Source organism: Panthera tigris, chromosome F3 (assembly GCF_018350195.1).
Source record: "Panthera tigris isolate Pti1 chromosome F3, P.tigris_Pti1_mat1.1, whole genome shotgun sequence".
NCBI lineage: Eukaryota > Metazoa > Chordata > Mammalia > Carnivora > Felidae > Panthera > Panthera tigris.
The window spans coordinates 20721001-20745828 of record NC_056678.1 but is presented as its reverse complement, the minus strand read 5'-3'; the positions used below and the strand labels follow the sequence as shown (position 1 = coordinate 20745828).

At 35.6% G+C, this 24828-nt stretch overlaps 2 protein-coding genes across 4 annotated transcripts in view; one reads left to right on the top strand and one right to left on the bottom strand.

The window, feature by feature from the left end:
• Positions 1 to 24828, bottom strand: part of RALGPS2 (Ral GEF with PH domain and SH3 binding motif 2) — a 168782-nt gene that overhangs the window by 46585 nt on the left and 97369 nt on the right. The window lies entirely within an intron of this gene.
• ANGPTL1 (angiopoietin like 1) lies at positions 90 to 23325 on the top strand. Its single transcript, XM_007096255.3, has 5 exons — positions 90 to 943; positions 6121 to 6966; positions 19182 to 19375; positions 21210 to 21480; positions 22877 to 23325. Exons 1-5 carry the CDS (start codon positions 934 to 936, stop codon positions 23062 to 23064), a joined length of 1509 nt encoding a protein of 502 aa, XP_007096317.1. The 5' UTR covers positions 90 to 933; the 3' UTR covers positions 23065 to 23325.

Genomic DNA, 24828 nt, shown 5'->3' with positions numbered 1-24828 from the left:
AAAAGTATTCAATTTCTTAATTTTATATATAGATTTCCACTTATTTTTAGTAATTATGTGTATGAGCAGTTTTATCTTAAGTGACATTACACAGTGAGATACATCAAAACAACATCAAGTTTCTTCTAAGTTTAAAACCTTCTGAAATGACAACTTAGTAAAATGTTTAAAAATCCTGCTAGGTTATAGAGAGCATTACATTATTTAGGTGGCTGCCTCCTGACAAGGTCTAATGCTCGTTCTTTGTAACAAAAAACAAACTTATCAGCCTGCTACTATTTCTGAGAAGCTGAGTACTATTTTTTCAGTATTCGAGTTAAAAGATCTCTGGCCAGCAGACTAAAATGTTTGTTTTATAATTGCCCGCTGAACTATGATAGTTTGTTTCCAGATGGTGCCCTTCCTTCAACCTGCACACAGTCTCTCCTTGTTCGGAGCTATTCAACCTCCTGCTGATCCCACTACCCCCACCCCTATTTAAGGCTACAGAGAGGAAATCCTAAGGAGGAGACATTCCCCCCCTAGTCTCCAGCAATTTTTTGGTGACGTAATATGTGGGCTGAACTTGAGTTTACTGAGAAAGAGAGGGAATCACTATTCAAGGGTACTGTATATACAATCTGGGTCAGCTGCAGCTGGTTACTGCATTTCTCCATGTGGCAGACAGAGCAAAGCCACAATGCTTTCTCTGCCGGATTAACGACAGCCCACAGACCAGAACTTCCACTATACTACTTAAAATTACATAGGTGGCTTGTCAAATTCAATTGATGAGTGTTGTAAGAAGAAAAAGAAGTTCGTTATTACAGCTTGGATTCAACGGTCCAAAACAAAAATGCAATTGCCATTAAAGTCACAGATGAACAAACTTCTGCACTGATTTTTAAAAGCGAGAATAAGAGCAGCAAGTTTCTGGGTCTGCTTTATCAACAGATGCATAAAGGTATTTTAATATTTCTTGTTTTTATTTAAAAATTCTGTATGTCAAAATTTTATATTTGTAGAAATTTCAAAATCTTTTATTAAACAAATAATTTATAAATACACTACAATTTATCTTAGCTGAAAAAGGTTTTCTTTTGCACCTTTATGTAAAAACTGGTCCTTATGTACATACTCTGTGGTGATCGATGCATTATATGAGGTTCACTTTAATAACATTTGGTGTATATGCTTACACATCGGTAGATACGTGCTTGGTTTCAGAGAACAAGTGCTTTAGTGACACTAGAAAGAAATTTTAACAAGTAACAGATTAAATGTATAAGGCTGATAACACAGTGAGTAAAAACAAAGGGATACAAACAAAAGAAAACAGCTGTAAACATGAGTCTCTCTTCCTGCAGTTATAGTGTGTAAGTTTATGCATACTGTTAGAGATCTTAAAGTAGAGCTACAAAACACAGCTAAGAACATATAAAATTAACTTAAAGGCTTTAGAACAATTCCCCAGTTATAGCATAACCCAATATGAAGCAGAAATTTTGTAAAGATTAAAGGTAAGTCTATGGTATTTCTTGCAAAAACTCAAAATTGTAACTAACTTTCCAGGTTTACATGTAACAGGAATTTAACTTGGGTCACACACATTAAAACTGCTATAACTAGAATTACTTAAAAAAGCAAAGTTATTGACACACACAAAAAAACTAAAACTTTATAGATTAGGATTAAGGAAAAAAATAAAATGTGACAGAAGTATTAAGCAGTCAGCAGTAACAGTAGAAAATAAGAACCCAGAAGAACCAATTACTTAAATACATGATTAAAAGACCAAAAATATATAATACTTTTAGACAGACAGAATTTTGGTAACCATACATATGAGGTTTCTTTCAATATTCTACCTGAGGGCTTTGTTTAATTGTATTATGAGAAAGAACTGTTAAAAATAAAATTACTAGTTACCAACAGTTAGCTTTAGCATCAAAGACACTTAAGTTTTTTATGATTTGGGGATTTTCTGTTCTTTTAAAAAACGAAAGGCATTAAATGGTAAGAATCTTCAACAAGCAAATAATTGTAAAGCTAAGATTTCTTCAACTTTACTTACATGTCTTTTCCTTAAAGATTCAAACTCTAAATCCTGGGAGGATCTCTGTTAAACATATTTTACAAGAAACTGATAAAATGTCCAAGCAATACTGCATCTGAAATACTCTCATCTCTCTTTCTGTTGTTGTTATTTTTTTTTGCTATGAAAAGTGCAGGACCTCATTCAACCTCATTTCTTACTGAGTCCTTAGGCAAGCATTTAATCTGAAACCCCAAACACACAGATAACTATCCCTTTCTTAGATGTCTCCAGGGGATGAGATTGTTCTCAAGTCTTTTCCCAGAATATAATTCACAATCTACAAGTACCTAAGGTATCTTCAGTGCTTCATAAATTTAGGTTCATTGCCTCATGCTATTTTCGGTGCGTGAGATAACCAGTTAAATGCCTCTATGCATTTACCATCTGAAAGGAAGTAAATCCTGATTTTTATTTCTTCTCTCTACTAGCTGGCAAATGTAGCAACTATGAAGAGAAACAGTACTAATAAAATTAACCCAAGGCATGGAAGACTTTTTTTCTTTTTTTCCTAAAAACAACCAAGCAAAGGCACAGATTTAAACTTAAGTATACTGTAACTAATTTATAACATTCTCTTGGGACCTAGGAAAATTTTAACATATACAGAAAGGTTTTATGAGGTAACACAGATTTATAGATCTTTCACTTTTAAAACTGAACGTGGTGGGGAAATACTGAAGTTTTCAGAAAATGTAGTAGTAAATGTATTTTTAAAACCAGTTCTTTACTCATGACGTAGCTAGTCTACTTACTTAAGAAATGTGGCTCCTTATTCTTCTTTATGTGACAACTGAGTCATTACTTTTATAATAAGGGTAAGGGAATTGTATTTGCTTAAAAGAAACCTTTAATTGCCTCCTTTAAATACTTACTTAGGTCAGATTCTCTCATGGTGCACAAGGATTTATCTTACGACTTAATCGTACAGGAGCCCACAAAGAGCTAAGGCAGAACATACTGCTATTTTAACTTTTCACGTTTTTGTTCTTTCATGACAACACTGATGTAAAGTCACAATAACAGTCTTGGATTATATGTTCTTAGTTGTTCTATACAAATCTGTGTCTGGTAGGAAACACAAGCTGTTCAAATCAGAATACTGTTTATGAAATTCTACTTGTTTGGAAGTTTCATGATAGGTTCTGAATTTCCCTTGTTTTGGTAGCTTATGTCATAGATTACTTAAATAATTTTATGATCTAAGAGTTTCCATTCTATTATTAAAGTGAAATGAGTGAAGCTGAGGACTAGCTAAGTTAACTATGCAGGAGAAATACTATACATTTGAACCAGGAGGCTGACGGCTTCTACTTTACTGTCCTCAGTTTTTAAAATAAACCACATCTAAATTCCACGAATCTGCAAATATAGCAAGAAATCTTTTATTGGTTTTTGGCATAAGTAACTCTAGTACAATAGCAGTCCTTTTCTTATAAAATAGACAGATGATGTTTAAGGTCTAAATTTTCTACTCATGTCTGAGGCAAAATATAAAAACAAAAAACTAAAAGTATTCATCCAAGTGTGCTTTTGATGATCACTTAGCAAGAGAAGGCCTCTGATATAAATAAGGAATACTATTATGCTCACTCCTCCTATCTTATGTTGGTAACAGAAAAATACTCCACACTCCACCCTTTGCTTATTTTCATTCTCACTCCACCTTCAAAACACCAAAGGAGACATGGTTTTAAAAAGTAGTGGTCATCTTCATAACTGCAAGTCAAAGAGTCCTTATTTCACTGATTTTAATAATAACCTTTATTTTGGGGGAGGGTTCATACTTAAAAGTTAGATAGATATCAACTGATACAATACATACAGAGGCAAAGGAATGACAGCAGAAAAGTTTGGGATAGAAAAATGATGGAAACAGAGCCTAACAAAAATGATTCCCAGATACCTTTTCATAAATAAGCAATGGGTCAATGTAAAGAGATACACACCAGGAAAAGACTGCAAAACGAGAGACACCAAGTTAAGGCTCCTCTGTAGTTACACCACGACTAGGATAAAAACCACAGGTCTAGCAAAGTTAGGAGCAGAAGATCAGAATCGCATTTGAATGCCAATGTTGGCTTCTCTGGTACTTTATCTCTGTGTAAAATGGTATACATTTATTTCACAGTGTTGTTGTGAATGCAAACATATTGTTAACATGTATTAAGCACTACATAAATGTGAAGGACTGTTACGGTATTGGGGATAGAAAATAGAATAGAATATGTTGCAATGAACTCTGTGGAGTCTCTGTCTACGTTCAAACTCTGGTGCCATCTCTGAGAAGCTGTGTGACTCTGGGTAAGGTACTTAATTTCCAGATGCTAGTCTTTCGCTGAGAATGAGGACTGTGACAGTCTACCTCAGAGGATTGTAGTTACAAGTAATGGACTTAATGCATGTAAAGGGGCTTAAAATAATGCCAAGCGCCCCGTAAGTATGAATGACTGTTATTACTGCATTACTATTATTAATCGTAGGCATAAACAACTTGGGACCTGACTTCTCAAATCAAAACACAAGAAGTAGGGTGGGAAGTGGTACACTAGAGTTCTTAGTGTATCCACTGGTGTCCTTCAAAACCAGCAAGCAGGAATCGAGCTTGTGACAGTGGGAAGGTGGGCCATGTGCCGTTCAGCCTGCTGACGCACCCGACAGAGTGGCACGTCCTACCCGTTCTACTGCTACCACTCCTTAGGGAGGGAACTCGTGAGAAAGAAGCAGCTTTGGTTCATAGAGTGAGTTCTAATGTTTCCTCTAGTGTTTCTACAGAAATTGCATTATAAGGGACAAGAATTTCTCTGTCACAGCAAAATTGAAACATTTCAAGCACACATGTCAGCAATACGTGCCACTGCTATAAACACTGACTGAGGAGCCGGGGAACCTGAATTCTTGACTGGGTTCTACTACTATCTATTTGTGTGGTCTGGGCCTTCAACATGCACATGGGTGCAAAGAGGTTCTTTTTTATTCTTTAACGTTTATTTATTTTTGAGAGAAAGAGGGAGAGCACATGTGAGCGGGGGAAGGGCAGAGAGAGAGAGGCAGGCTCCAGGCTCTGAGCTGCCAGCACAGAGCCTGATGGGGGGCTTGAACTCACGGACTGCGAGACCATGCCCTGAGCCGAAGCCGGACACTCAACCGACTGAGCTACCCAGGCGTCCCAGGTGCAAAGAGGTTCTTGAATGAGATGGTCTCTAAGGCACTTTCCAACTCTAACAATCATATTCAAATATAGAGTTTCTTTCCTTGGTAATGGTTAAAGAAAATTATTGAAATTTTACTAAAATACAGTTCAGAAGAACCTGTTAGAAGAATGAACCTGCTAAATCATACGTAAACTTAGAACATATATATGATTATGGTTTAGAAAACATAATCGCCTACAATAATGACTGTAAACATTCCCTCATTCTTCAACTTGTCTCGAATCCTAAAAGGACATGCTACGAAAACTAAAAATATGATGCCAAAACTTTCTGGTTTGAGATTTGCCTCAAAATGTTTCTTTGATAGATAAAAAAGATATTTATTAGAGAGGGCCAATTTAACTAAAACCGAATATACATATAAAATAATGACTAGTAAAGTCACTTGCTATTAGCTTTAATACTAGTTAGGGAAGAATGTTTTAATTAATGCCTTATACACATTGTGTATCATTTTCAGAGTCTTAAGACAGTAGAGTAAGCTTTTCAAGGGTAAGAAAAGTGTCTTATTAGGGTCTCAAAGCACCCAAGAACACTAATAGTATGCCATTGCAAACAGTGGGCACTCACCAAAATGTGTGCACTGAGCTGGGGAAGAAAAAGTATTACAGTGAGGTGATAGTTGGGAAAGTTATTCTCTGAAACCTAAACAAACGCAAAGGCATCGTGGTGTTGGATTTAACAAATTAATAAAATTAATTCTGGCCCAATTAATAACACCAATAGATACTTGGTTTTTTCCATTTTTTTTTTCGTTACTGACTTTAAAAGTAGGTTAATATTCATTCTTTTTACTTTTTTTTTCCTTCACTGGTTTGTTTTTTTACAAAGACTTCATACAACCTCATTTCAAAATGAAGGCTTTTATTTGGACCCTAAGTGTGTTATTCTTCCTACTAATGGGCATTGGACATTGCAGAGGAGGACAGTTCAAAATAAAAAAAATAACCCAGAGGAGATACCCTCGTGCCACAGATGGTAAAGAGGAAGCAAAGAAATGTTCATACACATTCCTGGTGCCTGAACAAAAAATTACAGGGCCAATTTGTGTCAATACTAAAGGGCAAGATGCAAGTACTATTAAAGACATGATCACCAGGATGGACCTTGAAAACCTGAAGGATGTGCTCTCCAGGCAGAAGCGGGAGATAGATGTCCTGCAGCTGGTGGTGGATGTAGATGGAAACATTGTAAACGAGGTAAAGCTGCTGAGAAAAGAAAGCCGGAACATGAACTCCCGTGTTACTCAACTCTATATGCAGCTATTACACGAGATTATCCGTAAGAGGGATAATTCACTTGAACTTTCCCAGTTGGAAAATAAAATCCTCAATGTCACTACAGAAATGTTGAAGATGGCAACAAGGTACAGGGAACTAGAGGTGAAATATGCTTCCTTGACTGATCTCGTCAATAACCAGTCTGTGATGATCACTTTGCTGGAAGAACAGTGCTTGAAGATATTTTCCCGACAAGACCCCCATGTGTCTCCTCCTCTTGTCCAGGTGGTGCCACAACATATTCCTAACAGTCATCCGTATACTCCTGGACTGCTGGGGGGTAATGAGATACAGAGGGATCCAGGTTATCCCAGGGATTTAATGCCACCACCCGATCTGGGGACTTCTTCCACCAAAAGTCCTCTCAAGATACCACCAGTAACGTTCATCAATGAAGGTGAGTTACCTCTTACTGTTAAAAATGGAAGCATGAGGTTAATATGTTTTACGGTTTATAAAACAATGCACACAATAAATGTCTTACTCTTAGTTTTGGTGACGTAATTATACACGAACATTTTTGTTTTCTATTAATCAAGAGTTGAACTTAAATACATCTCTCAGGTCTGAGTCTAAGAGTTTCTAAAAACAGAGTATTCTGTGAGAAAAGTATTGTCTTCCATCCAAATTCTCACAATCTAAGTTACCAGCATTAAGACAGGAATGAGTCCATAATCCACTTCTAACCTCTACAACCCCCCATCGGCCTCCAGCTAGATCATCTAGCTGCTCAGCAATCCTTCTGTTTACCTCTTGCTGCTCTCCCCATTTTCCTCCTCTCCAAAAGGAACATTTAAAAATTTGCTTTCACTCTCCTTAAGCCTCTAATTACACCTCCTCCTTACCTCTGCTCTCAGAAATGTGTCATCTACTCCTGCACTGAGATGAAGTCTACTCAGGCCCTAGGTTCCTTGTTTTTTCCCTATTTTGGAAACATCTACATAACACCTATGCCTTCTTGCCCTCAGTGTTAAGAGGAAAAGGTATCCCTTCTATTTTCCAGGGCTAAACAAACTACAATTTGTATCTTATACCCACATACGTATAATTACATTTTCACTATGGTTAAACAAAACAAAACAAAACCTAAAATTGATCCCACTATCCCTACCTCTATTTCTTAATTTTGTTCCTTCTTCCATTCCTCTTCCCTCCCTTCCTCTTTCCCTTCAGTATTGGTCACCGATCTAAGTGGCCAGAATACAAAGATAAATAATTCATCTTTGTTTCAGTTTAGTAAGCTCACTGTTAATTTTCTGAATATTTTACATTTATTTTACCCCTGCAACCATTTTGCCATAAGGCATTCTCTTGAATTCTTTAGAAGTTGATTTGTTTCCTTACAGTGGAAAGAAAAGTCCAAATGCCCCAAAGTAAAAAGATTAAATAAATAGTTCATTCACTTACTGAAAAGGCAGTACATAAAAATGTACGTAGACTATGGAGTGATTTTAAACAACACAGAGAACAAAGACTGGAACGCGTATGTCATAAAGTATGTCTCTGCAGCAGTGGACCCCAGTGCTTTCTTGGGGCTCCACTTCAGAATATTCTGACTCTTCCTACTTCTCTAAATTCTTCATTTGCATCTCCTTCCTTCTCTATATTTAAAAAAGTTTTCCTCAAGATACTCTGTTTTGCAGGTTTCACACACCTTCAAGGCCGCCAAGTACCACCACTGCTCAGACGACTCCTGCCTGGGGCTCTCCCTCCAAAATCTAACCAATGCTCAGTATTTTGCATCTGGATGTTCTACCATCACCTCACATGGTGCTGCTTCCTCTCCTGAAATGCCTTCTCCCAGTTTCTCTCTTGACCTGGCAGATTTTAAGGCTTAAGTAAAAGAATACCTTAAATATTACACGTTCCCAGATTCCAACAAACATCTAAATGGCTCTTTCCCCAAACTGCTGACTTTGCCTTGAACATGTTTTCTGTTATCACATTACACTAGAGTTGTTTGCATGTTGGTCTCCTGGTAGACTGAATGCTTCTGGAAGAAAGTGAACTGTCTTTTCATTTTACTGTCTCAAACACCTAGCTGGGGGATGCCTGGCTGGCTCAGCTGGTTAAGCCACTGACTCTCGATCTCAGGGGGGTGAGTTAGAGCCCTGTGTTGGGCTCCATGCAGTGTATGAAGCCTACTTTAAAAAAAAAAAAAAAGAAAAAGAAAGAGCGCCTGGGTGGCTCAGTGGGTTAAGCATCCGACTTTGGCTCAGGTCATGATCTCATGGTTCATGAGTTCGAGCCCCGTGTCTGGCTCTGTGCTGACAGCTCAGAGCCTGGAACCTGCTTCAGATTCTGTGTGTCTGTCTCTCTCTCTCTGCCCCTCCCCCACTCTCACTGTCTCTCTAAAAAAATAAACAAACATTAAAAAAAGAGAGAACTCTCAGTATTCAACAGTAAGAAATCGAACATCTAGGTAGGATCAAGTCTTGGCACATTGTGCTCAGCATATTTTAAGCACTATGATAGATATTTGAGGAATAAATGAATGAGTGAATGAATGACTAAAGCTTAAAATAATCTTTTCCCCAAGCTAGCATTTTCCTTTTAAAATAAGTAACTTATTACAGAAGTAATACATATTTATTGAAGAAAATCTAGAAAATACTAACAAGCTTTTAAGAAAGTTTCACTAAATAGCCAATAGAAATAAACAGGGGTGCCTGGGTGGCTCAGTCAGTTATGCGTCCGACTTTGGCTCAGATTTCAAGTCCCTCATTGGGCTCTCTGCTGACAGCACAGAACCTACTTTGGATCCTCTGTCCCCTGCTCTCTCTGCCCCTTCCCCGCTTGTGCTCTCTCCAAAAAATAAACAAACATTACAAACAAAAAGCAAATAGAAATAAACAAAAGTTAACCAACACTTTGGTAATAGCCTTCAAGTCTTTCTTATGTGTCCTTCCTGTTAAACATGGTAATCAGTATTCTTGCAGCTTTAAAAAATAACTTTGTTCTTTTTCTTTCTCTATGATTATATCCTTAGGATAAATTCCCATTAGTAAGATTGGTGGGTCATTTGATTTTGATTTCTCTGTTTTGATTTCCATCACTCCCTATTTCTGAATTTGTTTGGCCCATCTCTGACACTTGCCTCCTGCCCCACATACCCAGTCAGCTCAGTTCTGCCCTGCTGCTTTTCCATCGTTCGTGGACTTGTCCCTCATTTCTATTCAGAGCCAGAACTCTAACTTAGCCCCCAATTATCTATGGCAGCAGCTAGAGGATAGGCTTCTGGGTTATCAGCTGTGTAACCTCAGGGTGGGGGGTGAAGGTGGGGTGAAACTGCTCTGTGCCTCGGTTTCCTCATCTGTAAAATGGGGGATAATAAATGTACTTACCTCATAGAATTTAACATTTGAGGAGTACTTAGAACAGTGCCTGGCAGTCAAAATGTTAACTCTTACTAGAAATGGTGTAATAGCTTGTCAATTAGCCTAACTCCATTTTCTCTCTCCATCAAAATATATTCTATATTGCCAACAGATCTTCTGAAACTACCACTTTGATCACATCACACTTCTGCTCAGCAGTTCCATATGACACACAGAAAATGTGCATTTTGCTTAGCCTGGGTAAGAACAATTTCCTCCTCAAAACAATCTTACTTCTTTAGCTTTCCTTCTATTAAGTTCCTTCATAAAAACCATCTGTTTCAATAAAATGAATCAACTCATTGTCTTTGAAATATTTTCCATGCTTTCTGCCTATCAAATTATAAGGCTCAGACCAAAATAAAATAAAATAAAATAAAATAAAATAAAATAAAATAAAATAAAATAGCAACTCCTCCTTAAAGTCCTTGCTGACTTCCTCAGGCTTAAAGTGATTGCTTCTTTCCACAAATGTTTCTTTTCTCTGTGACATAAAGTATATACAACATTCCTTATACTCCCTCTTGAATTATCAGTTATCTTTACAGGTACATATAGTACTTATATACACATCTAAATAAAAATGTCTTCTAACTATAATATAAGCTCCTTCCTAGTAGATGGATTTTGTCTCTCACTTGCAGATGCTAAATAAATGTTGGTTAACTTGTTACTACATTTTTACAGAGCTTCTTAAAGTTTTCATTCCAAAGACCTTCATGAAAGTACTTTTGATACATTGCACTAACAATGTATTAACTAACGCTGTATTAACTAACAGCGTGTTAAGAGTATAGATATCAGGATTCATTCAGTTTATATTGTTTTAACACTCAGTAACAACAGGCTAGAACACCACTATGTTAGGTAAATGACGATCATTACTAATATCCCCAAACCCTGTGATTTCCAAAGCAAAGATGTGTACAAAATGATCCAGTGGGTATAGAAAGAAAAAAATACGTATTTATTTTTGATATTCTTTTAAAAAGTGTATGTTTTAGGTAAGCTTTTAATGTTCGCAATTTATCAGCATAATAGTTTATACATTATCACATATAAATAAATATAACTGAAGTGTGTAGAATTTTTTTTTAACCGATGGAAGGTATAGCCATGTAGGTACGGAGATGAACACCATGGAGTATTTTCTGTGAGTGCTGAATCTTAACTGGATGGTATCAGTTCTAGAAGAAATTATTATTCATATATTCATACACTGATACATTAAAAAATGCTTACACAAAATGAGCTGTATCACTTCTAGATTTTATTATACACTGAGCTGTAGTGTAAGAAAAATCTTTTATTTCAGAATTAAATCCCATGTTAGGGATTTAGCATATCAAAAGTCCCATTTAAAAGACCTCTGCTTAAATAAAACAATGGTGTTTATATCCTTAATAAACTAATCCCTAATGTAAAATTAAGGGCACACATAATTTTTTCTGCTATTCACTATTTGTTATTATAAGTAAACATTAACTTTTTACTTATTTCATTCTATAAATGTTGGTCTTTGATATCCAAGGAATAATTAGCTACACCGTAAGAATGTTCATTAGAACACTAATGAACATATAAGGGAAAGCGCACAGAGTTAAGAAAACCTGTTATCTTTGTTATTGACCTTGGGTAAGTCACTTTGCCTGACTGTCCTGTTCTCTCACTTGTACAATGAGAGTGCTTGTTGGACCTGACAATTTTAACATCCCTTTCTAGTTCTAATATTCTATGATTCCTATAAAATATAAATTACTCTGAGCAACAATAAACAGACTTGCTATTTTCTTTATATATAATGTACTAAAATCTTTGTTCACAGTATTCTTATCAGACTGGAAAATATGTTTGAGCTTTTTCGGTACTTGGACAAAAAGGGCAAAGATGGATGGTTCTTCTGTACTTACATATACTTCTGGCAACAAGATGTTCTTAATAACTGTGCACTACATGTAGGTACATAGTCTAGAATTCTAAAGTCTCTAAATGTATAATGCATATGCATTAAACTTGTTTCAGCCAGTCACAAAAAGTCAAATACTGTATGACTGCACTAATATGAGGTGCCTACAGTAGTCAAATGTGCAGAGACAGAAGGCAGAATGGTGGCTGGAAGAATAGGAAAGTCTGTTTGATGGATAAAGGGTTTCAGTTCTGCCAGATGAAAAGAGTTCTGGAGACTGGCTGCACAATAAAGAGAAGGTATGAACCGTACATTTAAAATGATGAGTTGGTAAACTTCGTTATGTGTATCTTACCACCATTCTTCTAAAAAGGTGTTTTAATGACAATTTTATATTTTAGGTTATAAGAAAAATGTACCTCCAAAGAACAAACTTACTATGAAATCAACGCAAATAATGCAATAACTCTGTTAGATTAAAATTAATTATCTCCAGAAACATTACCTTCCCTCTACCGTTAAAGCAAAATGTTTGGGAATATAACTGCACACCTGGCAAACTGCTATCAATAAAATTCTTAACCGTTAATGTTATTCACGGACGACATTTTGGGTTAGTCTTTTACAAAAGAAAACACTGCTCTTTTACAAATGGTGTATTTATAAAAATAGTTTATTCCTTGTAAGCAAATGGATTTGAGAAAGTTCCTTCACAGAGTATTAGAGCATAGCTATCAGGAAACTTGGGATTCTGGCAAGGCTTTTTTGTTGCCTCTTTTGTAAGAAAGATTGTTATGGTAATTTGTGAGGTGATGCATATGAAAACACTTGGTGTATGTATGGTCTGACCATCATTAATTACCCCATTTATCTGCACCCTCCCCTACATGTGCCTTGCTTTGCCATGTATGGGAACATAAAAGGTAAGCTTAAAAAGTTAAACATAAAAAGCAGTCATTAGAAACTAACAATACGCTTTTTAGTGGATAAAACTTTTAATTACTTATAATGCTTCTTATTGGTGTTATTTTAAAGATGCAATTGCTTTCAGTGGAATACTTAGATTAACACTTTGAAAAAAAAAAAACTAAAGAAACCTGTTTAGACAAAGGGGCTATTGGAATAGGATTCTTTTTTACCAGTTATGAGAAACAACTTATAATTCTTTAGTAATTTCAAAAATAAAAGCTCAGATTGCTAAATGCATTTTATTTTTTAATTCCATTTTATTTTTTAAGATTCAAAAAAAATTTTTTTTTTCTTTTTACATTTGTTTATGTTTGACAGAGAGAGACCAATCACAAGCGGGGGAGGGGCAGAGGGGAGGAGACAAAGAATCTGAAGCAGGCTCCAGGCTCTAAGCTGTCAGCACAGAGCCCGACATGGGGCTCAAACTCACACAGTGCGAGATCATGACCTGAGCTGAGGTTGGACGCTCAACTAACTGAACCACCCAGGAGCCCCTATTTTTTTTTAAGATTTAAAAAAAATGCTTTTTATTTATTTTGAGAGAGGAGAGAGAAAAAGAAAGGGAGAGAGAAAGCACACATGTGAGCAGGGGAGGGGCAGAGAGAGAGAGGGAGAGGGAATTCCAAGCAGGCTTTGCACTATTAATTAGTGCAGAGCCTGACATGGGGCTTGATCTCAGGAACTGTGAGATCATGACCTGAGCCGAAATCAAGAGTCAGATGCTTAATCAACTGAGCCACCCGGTGCCCCACTAACTTTTATTTTAAACTTACAGGTTAATAAACATAGTAATTAATATTTTTAGAAGACAGAATCTATTATTGCTTTAGAAAGTATTTGCCCCAAACTTCCCATTTGGAAATGCTATAGAATGTATTTGTCTTATACTTAGCTCACAACCCAATTAAAAAGTTTACCTCTCAAAAGATTTTACTTGATGACCAATTATTTGAAGCTCTAAAGTGATTACCTTTTTGTCCTGTTTCTTTTGTCACAAAGAGCAGGATTAGGACAATGAAAATAAATGAGAAATTCAACAAGTTCAAAAAGGGAAGAAAGCTTTTCCTTTTAAGCAATTAAATAGTTTCTTTACAGAAAAAAAAAATGGGTATATTAAAGATGGTTCCCAGTAAAGGTATATTTAAAGTATGAAAAAGAAAATTAACCCACTGTTCTGTTCAAAATATGGGTTCTTAATGAAAAATACGTGTTGGGAAATAATGTGGCATGACTGGTCAATATTTTTCTTTCTATGAATCAGATCTATTAACTGGAGTTTGTTAGCCCTATACAAACTTTAATCATCAAATAAACTGAGGAAGAGAGAGACTGGTCCTTCAAATTCAATGTACAGAACTCCAGTTTCCTGCCTTGAGAAGAATCCAATTGTGTCAAGAAAGATGAAGACTATTTCAAGATTACTCAATGCAAGAAAAAGGTTAATAAAATTCCTATTTTAAAAGAAAGGTACTTCCAGTCTATACCTTTTGTGAACCATTCTGAACAAATTCCTGAAACATATGTTAGTAAACTTACTTCTGATCATATGCAAACCTTCAAGTTAAATTTGACCTCTCAAAAATAAAGCTATTACTTTTCTTCTAGTCATTTAAGAATTCCTATTAGGCAATGACTTTTGTGGAAGAGAAAGCAGTAAAACACTTAATAGAAGAATGTCTTATAATCAAACTCTAGAGAAAAGTAAATAACATATACAAGTAATAATGAAAAAATATTTCTGCCAAGACCAACAATATATACTGGGCTAAGACAGGTTAATGGTTTATTTATAAAAAATAAACACAAACAAATACTAAATTCTAATATTAACTATCTTTACCAAGGAGAAAAAAGTAGCTAAAACACTACTAATTTTAGACACATGTTCTAGAAAAGGATTTCAACTAAATTTTCCTAAGCTTTTTGATCAACTAAATCTAACAGGCATCTGAACTGTAAACATGAAGGCCATCACCAAAAATGTGGGTTGAAAATTAAAGTTAAAGGTAATTTTAATATTGCATAAAATGAAGTCTTATCAAATCAAAGCTGGATTTAGAAAACCCACAACTCTCCAATTTGTTTAAATATCCAAGGGCCTTTTAAGTCGCAGAAAAGAAACAAATGGTATTTTACAAATATTCTGTCAACATTCAAAGCCTTGATGTTTCTAAATATTTTAGAGCAATTCAAGTAACCTAGTGAAAGTCAAACTTTTGAATATATACTTAAATATAAAATGTAATTGTCAAAACTATAGTCAAATGAGTGCAGAGCAAACATTTACAAGGATGACATTCATAAAATAAACAATACAAAGGTGACATTTATAGAATAAACAAATTTCTGAAATGAGGGAATATTTATGTGGACTGCAACAAGACCATTTTATGTGTGCATTAACTATAATAGAGTTTAAGATAAGAGCAATGTTCCTCAGATATCCTTGACTATTGTGGAAGTGACAACTTCAACTCGACAGTCTACCTCAAGGGCTCTAAGTATCACCCTCGACCATTTACATTTCAGGCATACAAAACTTCTAAGTCCTCTGTAACCTCAAGCTCTCTTCTGTTTTCAGTTCTCAGCTCACGTTACTCATGGGTAGCCTTGATCAGACTCCTAACCCCCACACTACGAGCCCAAGCTCTTACTCAATTTTCAAAACTCAGCTTAGATACAGGTAGACTTTGATCTCTTTCCTGCAAATCTGGGTTAGCTATTTGTTGGCCAGTATTCCCAACTGTCCTGCATAACTCCGTCAAATATTTGTCATGTTGCAGTGGAATTCCCTTTTTGCTTGCCACTTCCCCCACTTCCCACTTCACTCTGTGGTTGCTTCTCTACCTCTTGAGCCTAAACTTTCTAGCCTATCATAGATGCAGAAAAGAAACATATGGAAAAAATGCAGAACTGAGGAAATTCTGGAAACCACTGTGGCTACTAGGGATCATGTAGTTTAACAAATATTTGAGTGCCTATGTGGGCTTGAACTATGGATGCACAACTAAAAGATAGTCTTGGCCCATGGGGAGTTGTAGGAGTAAACAAATGAATATAATATCATGCATTACACAAAATAATCTAAGAATGGACCTGGAAATTAGACTTCACTTTTCCTTCAATTTTGCTCCTGCATATAAAATTCCATAGATTTCATCCTATCTGAATTACAACCTCTCTATCCTTCTCTGACTTGACTACAATGCATGCTTCTGAAGTGTTTAGTAGCTCATATGTGATGGATAAATAAGGAGAATAATATCAGTAAAACAAAGAGGTCATATTGGTTCATTGGGATTTTTTCCAAGCTATTTTAATGTTTTGTGTCACAAGTATCAACAGCTGAATACAAAGTATGTTAACAGCTAATATGTGCTGTTATTTTTAGTGTAAGATTTTATAGAACATGAAATGTTTTAGGAATACATTATTTTCTACAATAGAGATGACTGTACATTCACCTTTGATTAGCCATATTAAATTTATTAATTAAATAAGATACATATTTATTACATGAGCAACTGCTTTTTTTTCAAGGTCTGCAATGAAGGAGAAAAGAAGGCAATTAACAAGTTACTCATGATGACTACTCCCTAAAGCACTGTGTTAAAAGTTCTGAATACTTTGTAACTTAAATTCAGTAAATGATAAGGTAGATAATATAAAAACAATTCACACTGAATTTTAATGGAATGTGATCAAATTTATGGCCAGTCTAATAAGCTCAAAACATTATTTTTTCACAGTCCTCCCTACCTTAAGAACCTATTTATGAGCTTTCACAGACTAATCAATATCCTCATGAATATAAAAGCAGAAATTCCTTTTTATTTTTTTTTTAATTTACTTATTTTGAGAGAAAGAGAGAGGCAGAGAGAGAGGGAGAGTCCCAAGCAGGCTCCACGCTGTCAACACAGAGCCCAACACAGGGCTTAATCTCACAAACCATGAGATCATGACCTAAGCCTAAATCATGAGTTGGACATTCAACTGACTGAGCCACCCAGGTGCCCGCGAAAGCAGAAATTCTTAGCACAATTTTAGCAAATGAAATCTAGCAATACATAAAACTAGTAATACATATGACCAAGTCAAGACTATCCCAGCAATAAGGTGGTTGGTTTAATATTAAAAAGTAATCACAGAATTCACCTACTAACAAACAAAAAAAAAGAAAAACCCTATTATCTCAGTAGATAAATAAAAGCTCCTGACAAAACCCAAAATCCATTATGAAAAAAACTCTCAGCAAACTAGGAACAGAAGGGACAAGAATTTTTAAAGTAGTTATTACAGCTTAAAGGATATGTTCATAATGAATGCAATAGAAACTGCAGGAGAGAAATAAAAACTATAAAAAAAAGAATCAATTTTTTAAAAGAATTAAAGAATCCAATACCTAAAATAAATGTAACCCAAGAAAGGGAGCATTAAGTCTTTCCAGGTTCTCAAATTTTTTTACTAGTAATGTATAGTGTTTATGGTTATTGTATCATAATTTCAAAAAGTCTGAAACAGAAATATCAACAGAACATAAAAATGTGGGCTAGAGAAATATATCATCTATTGATTTTGTGTGTGGTTTTCAATTTCCTTGTATTTAAAGTGTGAAGGCAAGTTAATTTATTTACTTAAAAAAATGACCAATAGCCTACTAATAGTTAAAACACTGATAATGTAAAGCCAGAAGAAAAACAAAAATAGTCTCCATCCTCAAGGAGCAATCTAGAGGAAAGAGTTCAGTCTCTAAAAACCTCTTCTAATGATGCAATCATATAACTATTTATTTAATGAGATGACTCCTTCCCCAGTTAGCCGAAAAGGGTCCCTTTATACACCCGTACAGTATAGATAACACATTTCTTAAAATTTCAACAACCCTACTTTCATTATAGTGCATGAGCTTTACTCGACTAAACTCTATTTTCACCTAATTTCTAAAAAGTGCACATGTCAAAATGTAAATATTTCTAGTAAAATATAAAATGTGATGACTGGAATTTCTATACTTTTTTATTGTTGTTCTAAAAGATCTGTGGGGTAATTCTTATTTCTGAATCACTTAATATTTTTACATCCTTATAAAAAAAAAACAACAAAGGATCAAAACACTGGAGAATGGTTCAACTAAAGAAATGTTCAGTAAAACTTAGAAGCAATCTTTCTTTAGATCCAAAAAAATGTGGAAATCACAAGTTCAAGAGTCAGACACTACAAAGTATTTCACAAAAATGTTCTGTCATTTTAAAAGATACGAAGAACTTACTAGTGGATTAAAAAACAGGGAGAGAATCTGTTTCTCTCCCTGTGAAATAACACGGAAGCAAATGTAGCCAGCAGTTCAGAACATGGGCCCTGGGGTTAGAAAGAAACGGGTTTAAGTCCAAGGTTTATTACCTTCTAAGATATAGGACTTTAGTTTCATCTCTAGTTAACTGTTAACTGTTTCGTCTATAGAACATCTGTAAACGATCACAGGGTCACTGTGTAGACTAAGAAAATTACTGTTAGTCATATAAATTGAAACAATTCTTTAGAAAGGCATTTTGCCAACATTCCTGAAATGCATTCATATGGACTACTGAATGAGGGAAAAAGTTAACAGATTCTGTAAGTTTGGGAAATTCTGATTTATTTCAGGGCTTCTTAGTCTTTAATATGTACATGTACACTGTGAGTTTCCAAAAGGGTAATATAATACTTAGCAATAATAAAACTTATTTGACCATGGTAGGCGGTTTTCACGAAGTACCTTAAGGGACTAGTGTGTTCAACTGAAATCAAATTTTGCAAAATGTGAACTGGGTACAATGAAGAGCCATAAAAGTGTTCACACCCTCTTGATCTAGCAGATCAATCCCACAGCATTTTTAAAGTAAATATTTGAAAAAAATGAAGCCAATAAGAAGACACTTTGTGCACTTTACAATAGCAAAAATCAGATGGAACTTCAGTATCCAATGACAGAGTAATAAACAATGATATACTAATGTTAAAAATTGTGTATTACAGCTACTATAAGTGCTAGAATGAAGACTGTGGTCCCAAGGAAACTGTCTTTTTGTTAAAAGACAGAACTCAATTTTCTATGTGTGTCAGAATTACAACAATATAAAAATGTATGCATATGGACAAAGACTCCTAAGAACAGTGGAAAATGGAACAAGTTAATGTTCCAGATAGTGGGACTGGGGTAATCCTTTATTCAGTTTCTTTAACTTCTATGGTATTGTGTATACAATAGATAAAAAGTTGTATTGTAAAGAAAGAATAAAGGTAAGACCCTAGACTAAAACTATTTTAATAAGGCTCTATTCCTAGTAAGTTTCCTGGTAATCAATGATATTTTAATTATAGGACCATTCAAAGACTGTCAGCATGCAAAAGAAGCTGGACATTCAGTCAGTGGGATTTATATGATTAAACCTGAAAACAGCAATGGACCAATACAGTTATGGTGTGAGAACAGTTTGGATCCAGGGGGTTGGACTGTTATTCAGAAAAGAACAGATGGCTCTGTCAACTTCTTCAGAAACTGGGAAAATTATAAGGTAAATCAGTGATTTGGACCTGGGAGAGAGGTGGAGCAAAGCAACTCTTACAATGTAGTCATTCTAGGAAATAAATAAGATACACAGCTGAGAAACAACTATCCATATGTTTTTTACTATCTACCTTTGTAAAAAAAAGAATTCTCATCTCTAGTTTTAAAGTCAAAATTAAAAGGTAAAAAGGAAACTAGAGATATACTTTAAAATGTCTCCTTTCAGTCTGGATCATTTATACATGTATTTAATTCTTAGCAAAGACTACTGCTAATTCCATTTTTTTTTCTTTTTAAAAAAATGTTATTTATTTTGAGAGAGAGAGAGAGAGAGAGAGAATGTAAATAGCGGAGGCACAGAGGGAGGCTCCACACTCAGAGCGTAGTCCACTGTGGGGCTTGCTTGATCCCATGACGGTGAGATCATGACCTGAGCTGAAATCAAGAGTCGGATGCTTAACCGACTGAGCCACCCAGACACCACCACTAATTCCATTTCCTAAGAAGACAACTGCTTTTTTGTTTACGATCACATTTGTACCCATCAGCAGTTGTATGTAAGCACTAATATAAACTATAGAACTTAAAAAAATGACTCTTTTTCTAGGTTAAATTATCTCAGATAATCATCCCCCCAGGTTTTAAATTGGTTAACACCAGACAACGGCGCTGTTGGGAAGTAATGTACACCCAGATATACGGGACCAAAATTATTTCTCAATAATTTTGATGTTTATCATGCTAGGAGTGTAGAGTATACACCCTTCAGTTTAAGGATGGCAGATGAGTGCGATTATATTTTCTAGATGGTTAATACTTCATTCAAAACTGTGAAGTAACATGTGATTACTCACTTTTAGGTGGCATTTTACTGGTAGCTAAAAATGAGACATTAACATATCCATGTCAAAAGTTGTGTAAATTTCCAAACAAGTAACCAGGGAGAAAATCCCCAACACAACCTCCTTGAAAATACACTTAGTGTTAAGATCAGGTTTGCCGAAACTTACGCCGTGCTGCACACCTGCAATGGTGAATGCTTACTGAAATAGGACAGTTCATGGATTTTTTAAAAATAATCTACAATTGGGGCGCCTGGGTGGCTCAGTCGGTTAAGCGGCCAACTTCGGCTCAGGTCACGATCTCGCGGTCCGTGGGTTCGAGCCCCGCGTCGGGCTCTGTGCTGACAGCTCAGAGCCTGGAGCCTGTTTCAGATTCTGTGTCTCCCTCTCTCTGACCCTCCCCCGTTCATGCTCTGTCTCTCTCTGTCTCAAAAATAAATAAACATTAAAAAAAAATAATAATAATAATCTACAATTTTTCCAAGGTGGAACTTTGAAGATGACTGTTTTATCCTGATATTTAATTATAATAGAGCTAAAGAAGACAATTTGCTCTACTATCATTTTTATTGAGTGATCATAAAAATGTCAGATATCCTTTTTGTCTGACTATGGCAGGGGACAGTTACATATATACCTTTAGAAAAAAATCTGGCTCTCTGTACGAGAGAGATCAGGAATCCTTTTCAAGAATCTGGCTAGTTCACTAGTTAATGTTTTTAGTAGCTAGGAATAACGTTTATTCTGTTTTGCCCTTTTCTTATACCTAAGGTTTGAAGCTAGATGTATAAATAAATATGGACAAACTAAGAGAAAGAAAAACAAAACAAAATGACCATGTGGGGTTTATAAAGGTCAGGTGAGCTATTAAAATGGAAATTCACATTACCGCTTAAATGGCAAATATTTTTATGTTACCAAATGTTTGAAACTTATCTTATAAAAAAGTTTACTATCCCTGCACTTATGTTTGTACTCATGCTGTTTGTTTATTAACAGAAAGGGTTTGGAAACATTGATGGAGAATATTGGCTTGGACTGGAAAATATCTATATGCTTAGCAATCAAGATAATTATAAGTTGTTGATTGAATTAGAAGACTGGAGTGATAAAAAAGTCTATGCAGAATATAGCAGCTTTCGCCTGGAACCTGAAAGTGAATTCTTTAGACTACGTCTGGGAACTTACCAGGGAAATGCAGGGGACTCTATGATGTGGCATAATGGTAAACAGTTCACCACACTGGACAGAGATAAAGATATGTATGCAGGTGAGTAAGAAAAAACTGAAGTGTATTCTTTGTAGAATCACTACCTTCTATGTATTACACAGAACCTTGCTATTACAGTATACACTACTAAAAATCTTTCCAGAAAAGTAATTTTGGAGTCAGTCACAGGGAATATAAGCTGCTGAAAGGTTGGTTATCTCTTCTATAAGGCAATCCCAAAGTGTGAATGAACTCTGTGAAAAATAAGGTTCTGTCATTTTAACTTGGGGGTGGGAGGGTGGTGAGGAAAAAAACACTCATTCCTTTGGAAATAAAATTCTCTAATGCCTAAAATTCATAACAACTACTAACTAATCACCTACCACACGCCAGGCACTGTTAACAGATGCTAAGGATACAGCAGTGAACAAAGTTCCTGCCCTTCTAGAGCTTATTCTCTAGGAGACAAAATTATTTGTCAGGTGGTGACAAATACTCTAAGAAAAATAAAATGGAGAGAACAGTGAGTGGTAAGCAGCAGGAGGTGGGGTGGGTGCTATTTTATACAGAGTGGTCAAGTAAGGTTACTTTGAGAAGGTAACATCTGAATAAAGACCTGAAGGGAGCAAAGGAAGCAAGCCATTTGGGTACATGGCCTTGGTAAAGGCATTTCTTAGCACTCACGTGAAGGGGAACAGTAGGACTGCAACAGCAAAAAAGCTTTACTCAGAGAAGTTAATATTTGGTTTAGGAAGAATCATTTAGGCCATCCAGAAAACAGAACTCTTCACATTAGTTTTCATATACTTCTGCCTTTTTAACCCAGTTTTGTGGCCCTGATAAAGAGACATCACCCTGCAAAATCTGTTTTTCTGTTCAGCTGTATCTTGGCAAGCAGTATATAGGTCTCTAAGTTTACAATGGCAGAAGAGGGAAAAAGGAAGATATAACCAAAGTATATCCCATATTTACAGAAACACATTTGGCCACTGGTAGTGCTATTCTAATTTACATTATTTTGTGCTTTTTTGAGAATTCAATTTTCCCCAACTTACTACTTTAGCAACTCCATACCTTTCCTTCCCAATTCTCCATTTTATTCCTCTTTCTCTCACACAAACAAACGCTGTTTGTGTTTTATTTACCCTGCTACACAGAAATTACAATTAATTACAATTAAGGTTAATTAATTATTAAATTAAAATTTAATTTAATTTAAAAAAGCAATGGTAAGCAAGCAAAGGGCAAGGTCAAAAACACAATTCAAGTGATCTTCCAAGTAGCTGATACTTCAGCAACAGTAAAAGAATGAAGAAACAAAACTCTAAAGACAAAGGTAACTGAAATCAGTAAGAAAAACTCAAATTATTCCAAAGGTAGAGTAAGTTTTTCATGGTTTATGGAGCACCACGCTTGGAGAAACTTTTACTTTGATACTGTATTTTCTTCCTCAAAGGAAACTGCGCCCACTTTCACAAAGGAGGATGGTGGTACAACGCCTGTGCGCATTCTAACCTAAACGGAGTGTGGTACAGAGGTGGCCATTACAGAAGCAAATACCAAGATGGCATATTTTGGGCTGAATACCGAGGCGGGTCGTACTCTTTGAGAGCAGTTCAGATGATGATCAAGCCTATTGACTGAAGAGAGATCGCCTCCAACTTAAATGACAGAGAGCTCTGCCCTTTTCAGTTCCTAAAAATGTAAATGTTACATGTATATTGTTTTGCACAATTCATTGCTACAGATACAGTTTTAAATGAACTTACCATAACTGTAAAAGGGGATTTATGACTATAGTTTCATCTTTCCTCAATATACTGCAGAAGATTATTTGTACCCATAATCCTATTTTTAAAATTATATTGACTAAACATAGGCAAAGTTTGTTTTATAAAATGTAAATATTTGCTACAGTATATAACAAATCTTAGCTTTATTTTAAATCAAAATTGAATACATGTTCAAGACAATTTATTTAAAAATTTTATGAGATTGCTCTAACTTCCAATAGAAAAAATAATTTTAAAATTTCAGCCAAGTAATACGTTTTATTTATAAAAATATAGACAGGAAATTAGAGAAAACTCTAGTTTTGCCAATAGAAAATACATTTTGCATTGAATAAAAGTTATTTCAATTCAGTTTGTGCCTCTGACATGAAATGGTTAGACCGAAATCCTTTTCCTGCTTTTATTTTGAGAGAGAGAGAAAAAGCATGCACAAACGGGGGAGGGGCGAGAGACAAAATCCCAAGCAGGCTCAGCACTGAGCACGGAGCCCGATATGGGGCTCCATCCCATGACTGAGATCACGACCTGAGCCGACATCAAGGGCCAGATGCTCAACCAACTCAGCCAACCAGGCGTGCCCCTTGAACTCCTGCCAATATATTTTGTGCCAATCCCCCCCCCAAATTAAGTGATCCATAGTATTTAAATACGTATTTTATTTTATTTATTTTTTTTTTTTCAACATTTTTTTATTTATTTTTGGGACAGAGAGAGACAGAGCATGAACGGGGGAGGGGCAGAGAGAGAGGGAGACACAGAATCGGAAACAGGCTCCAGGCTCCGAGCCATCAGCCCAGAGCCTGACGCGGGGCTCGAACTCACGGACCGCGAGATCGTGACCTGGCTGAAGTCGGACGCTCAACCGACTGCGCCACCCAGGCGCCCCTTAAATACGTATTTTAAAAAATAATGTATGTAATGTTTAAACAGTCAAATTTACAAAAAACGGAAATTATAAATGATTTTTTCAATATTGTCTTCACATGATTTATTGGAACACCAAAATTTCCTGAAATGTATTTATATTGTTCTATCAGCAAAATATTGGTATTACAAGAATGGGAATCACAAAAATTTAGTGAGCCAATGGTTTTACAGATCTGAATTATAACTTACGTATAAACAAGCTTATTAATACCCCTGCTCTCCCCACTTCCAAATTTACTGATCCTGTCTGCTATTCAAGTCAGAAAGCCTAGAGAACTTTATAAGCATTACCACATACTGATGGGTGGGACTAACACAACTTCAAGGAACTGTTAGATATTTTCTCAATACTGAGATTCAATACCTTCGGGGCAGAATCCACAGGGGTTTGGCTAGTCCAATTTGCTAATTCCATCTTATTGTGTGTGTGTGTGCGCGTGTGTCTTTTACTCAACTTTGGATCTAACAACTTATTACCAACCTCCTGGAATAATTTCTTTCCAGAAACATGTTCTTGCTTACAGTTGACCTTCCTAATTCATTTGTGAACTAAAATTTTAGAGAAATCGCTGAAGACTTCTGCTCAAGCAAAAAGAAAATCCTACCACGACTGAAGATAATCACTTGAACAACTCAAGCCCACCAACATGACCAGTGTTTTTCCTGTCGTATGTTAAAATGAAAATGC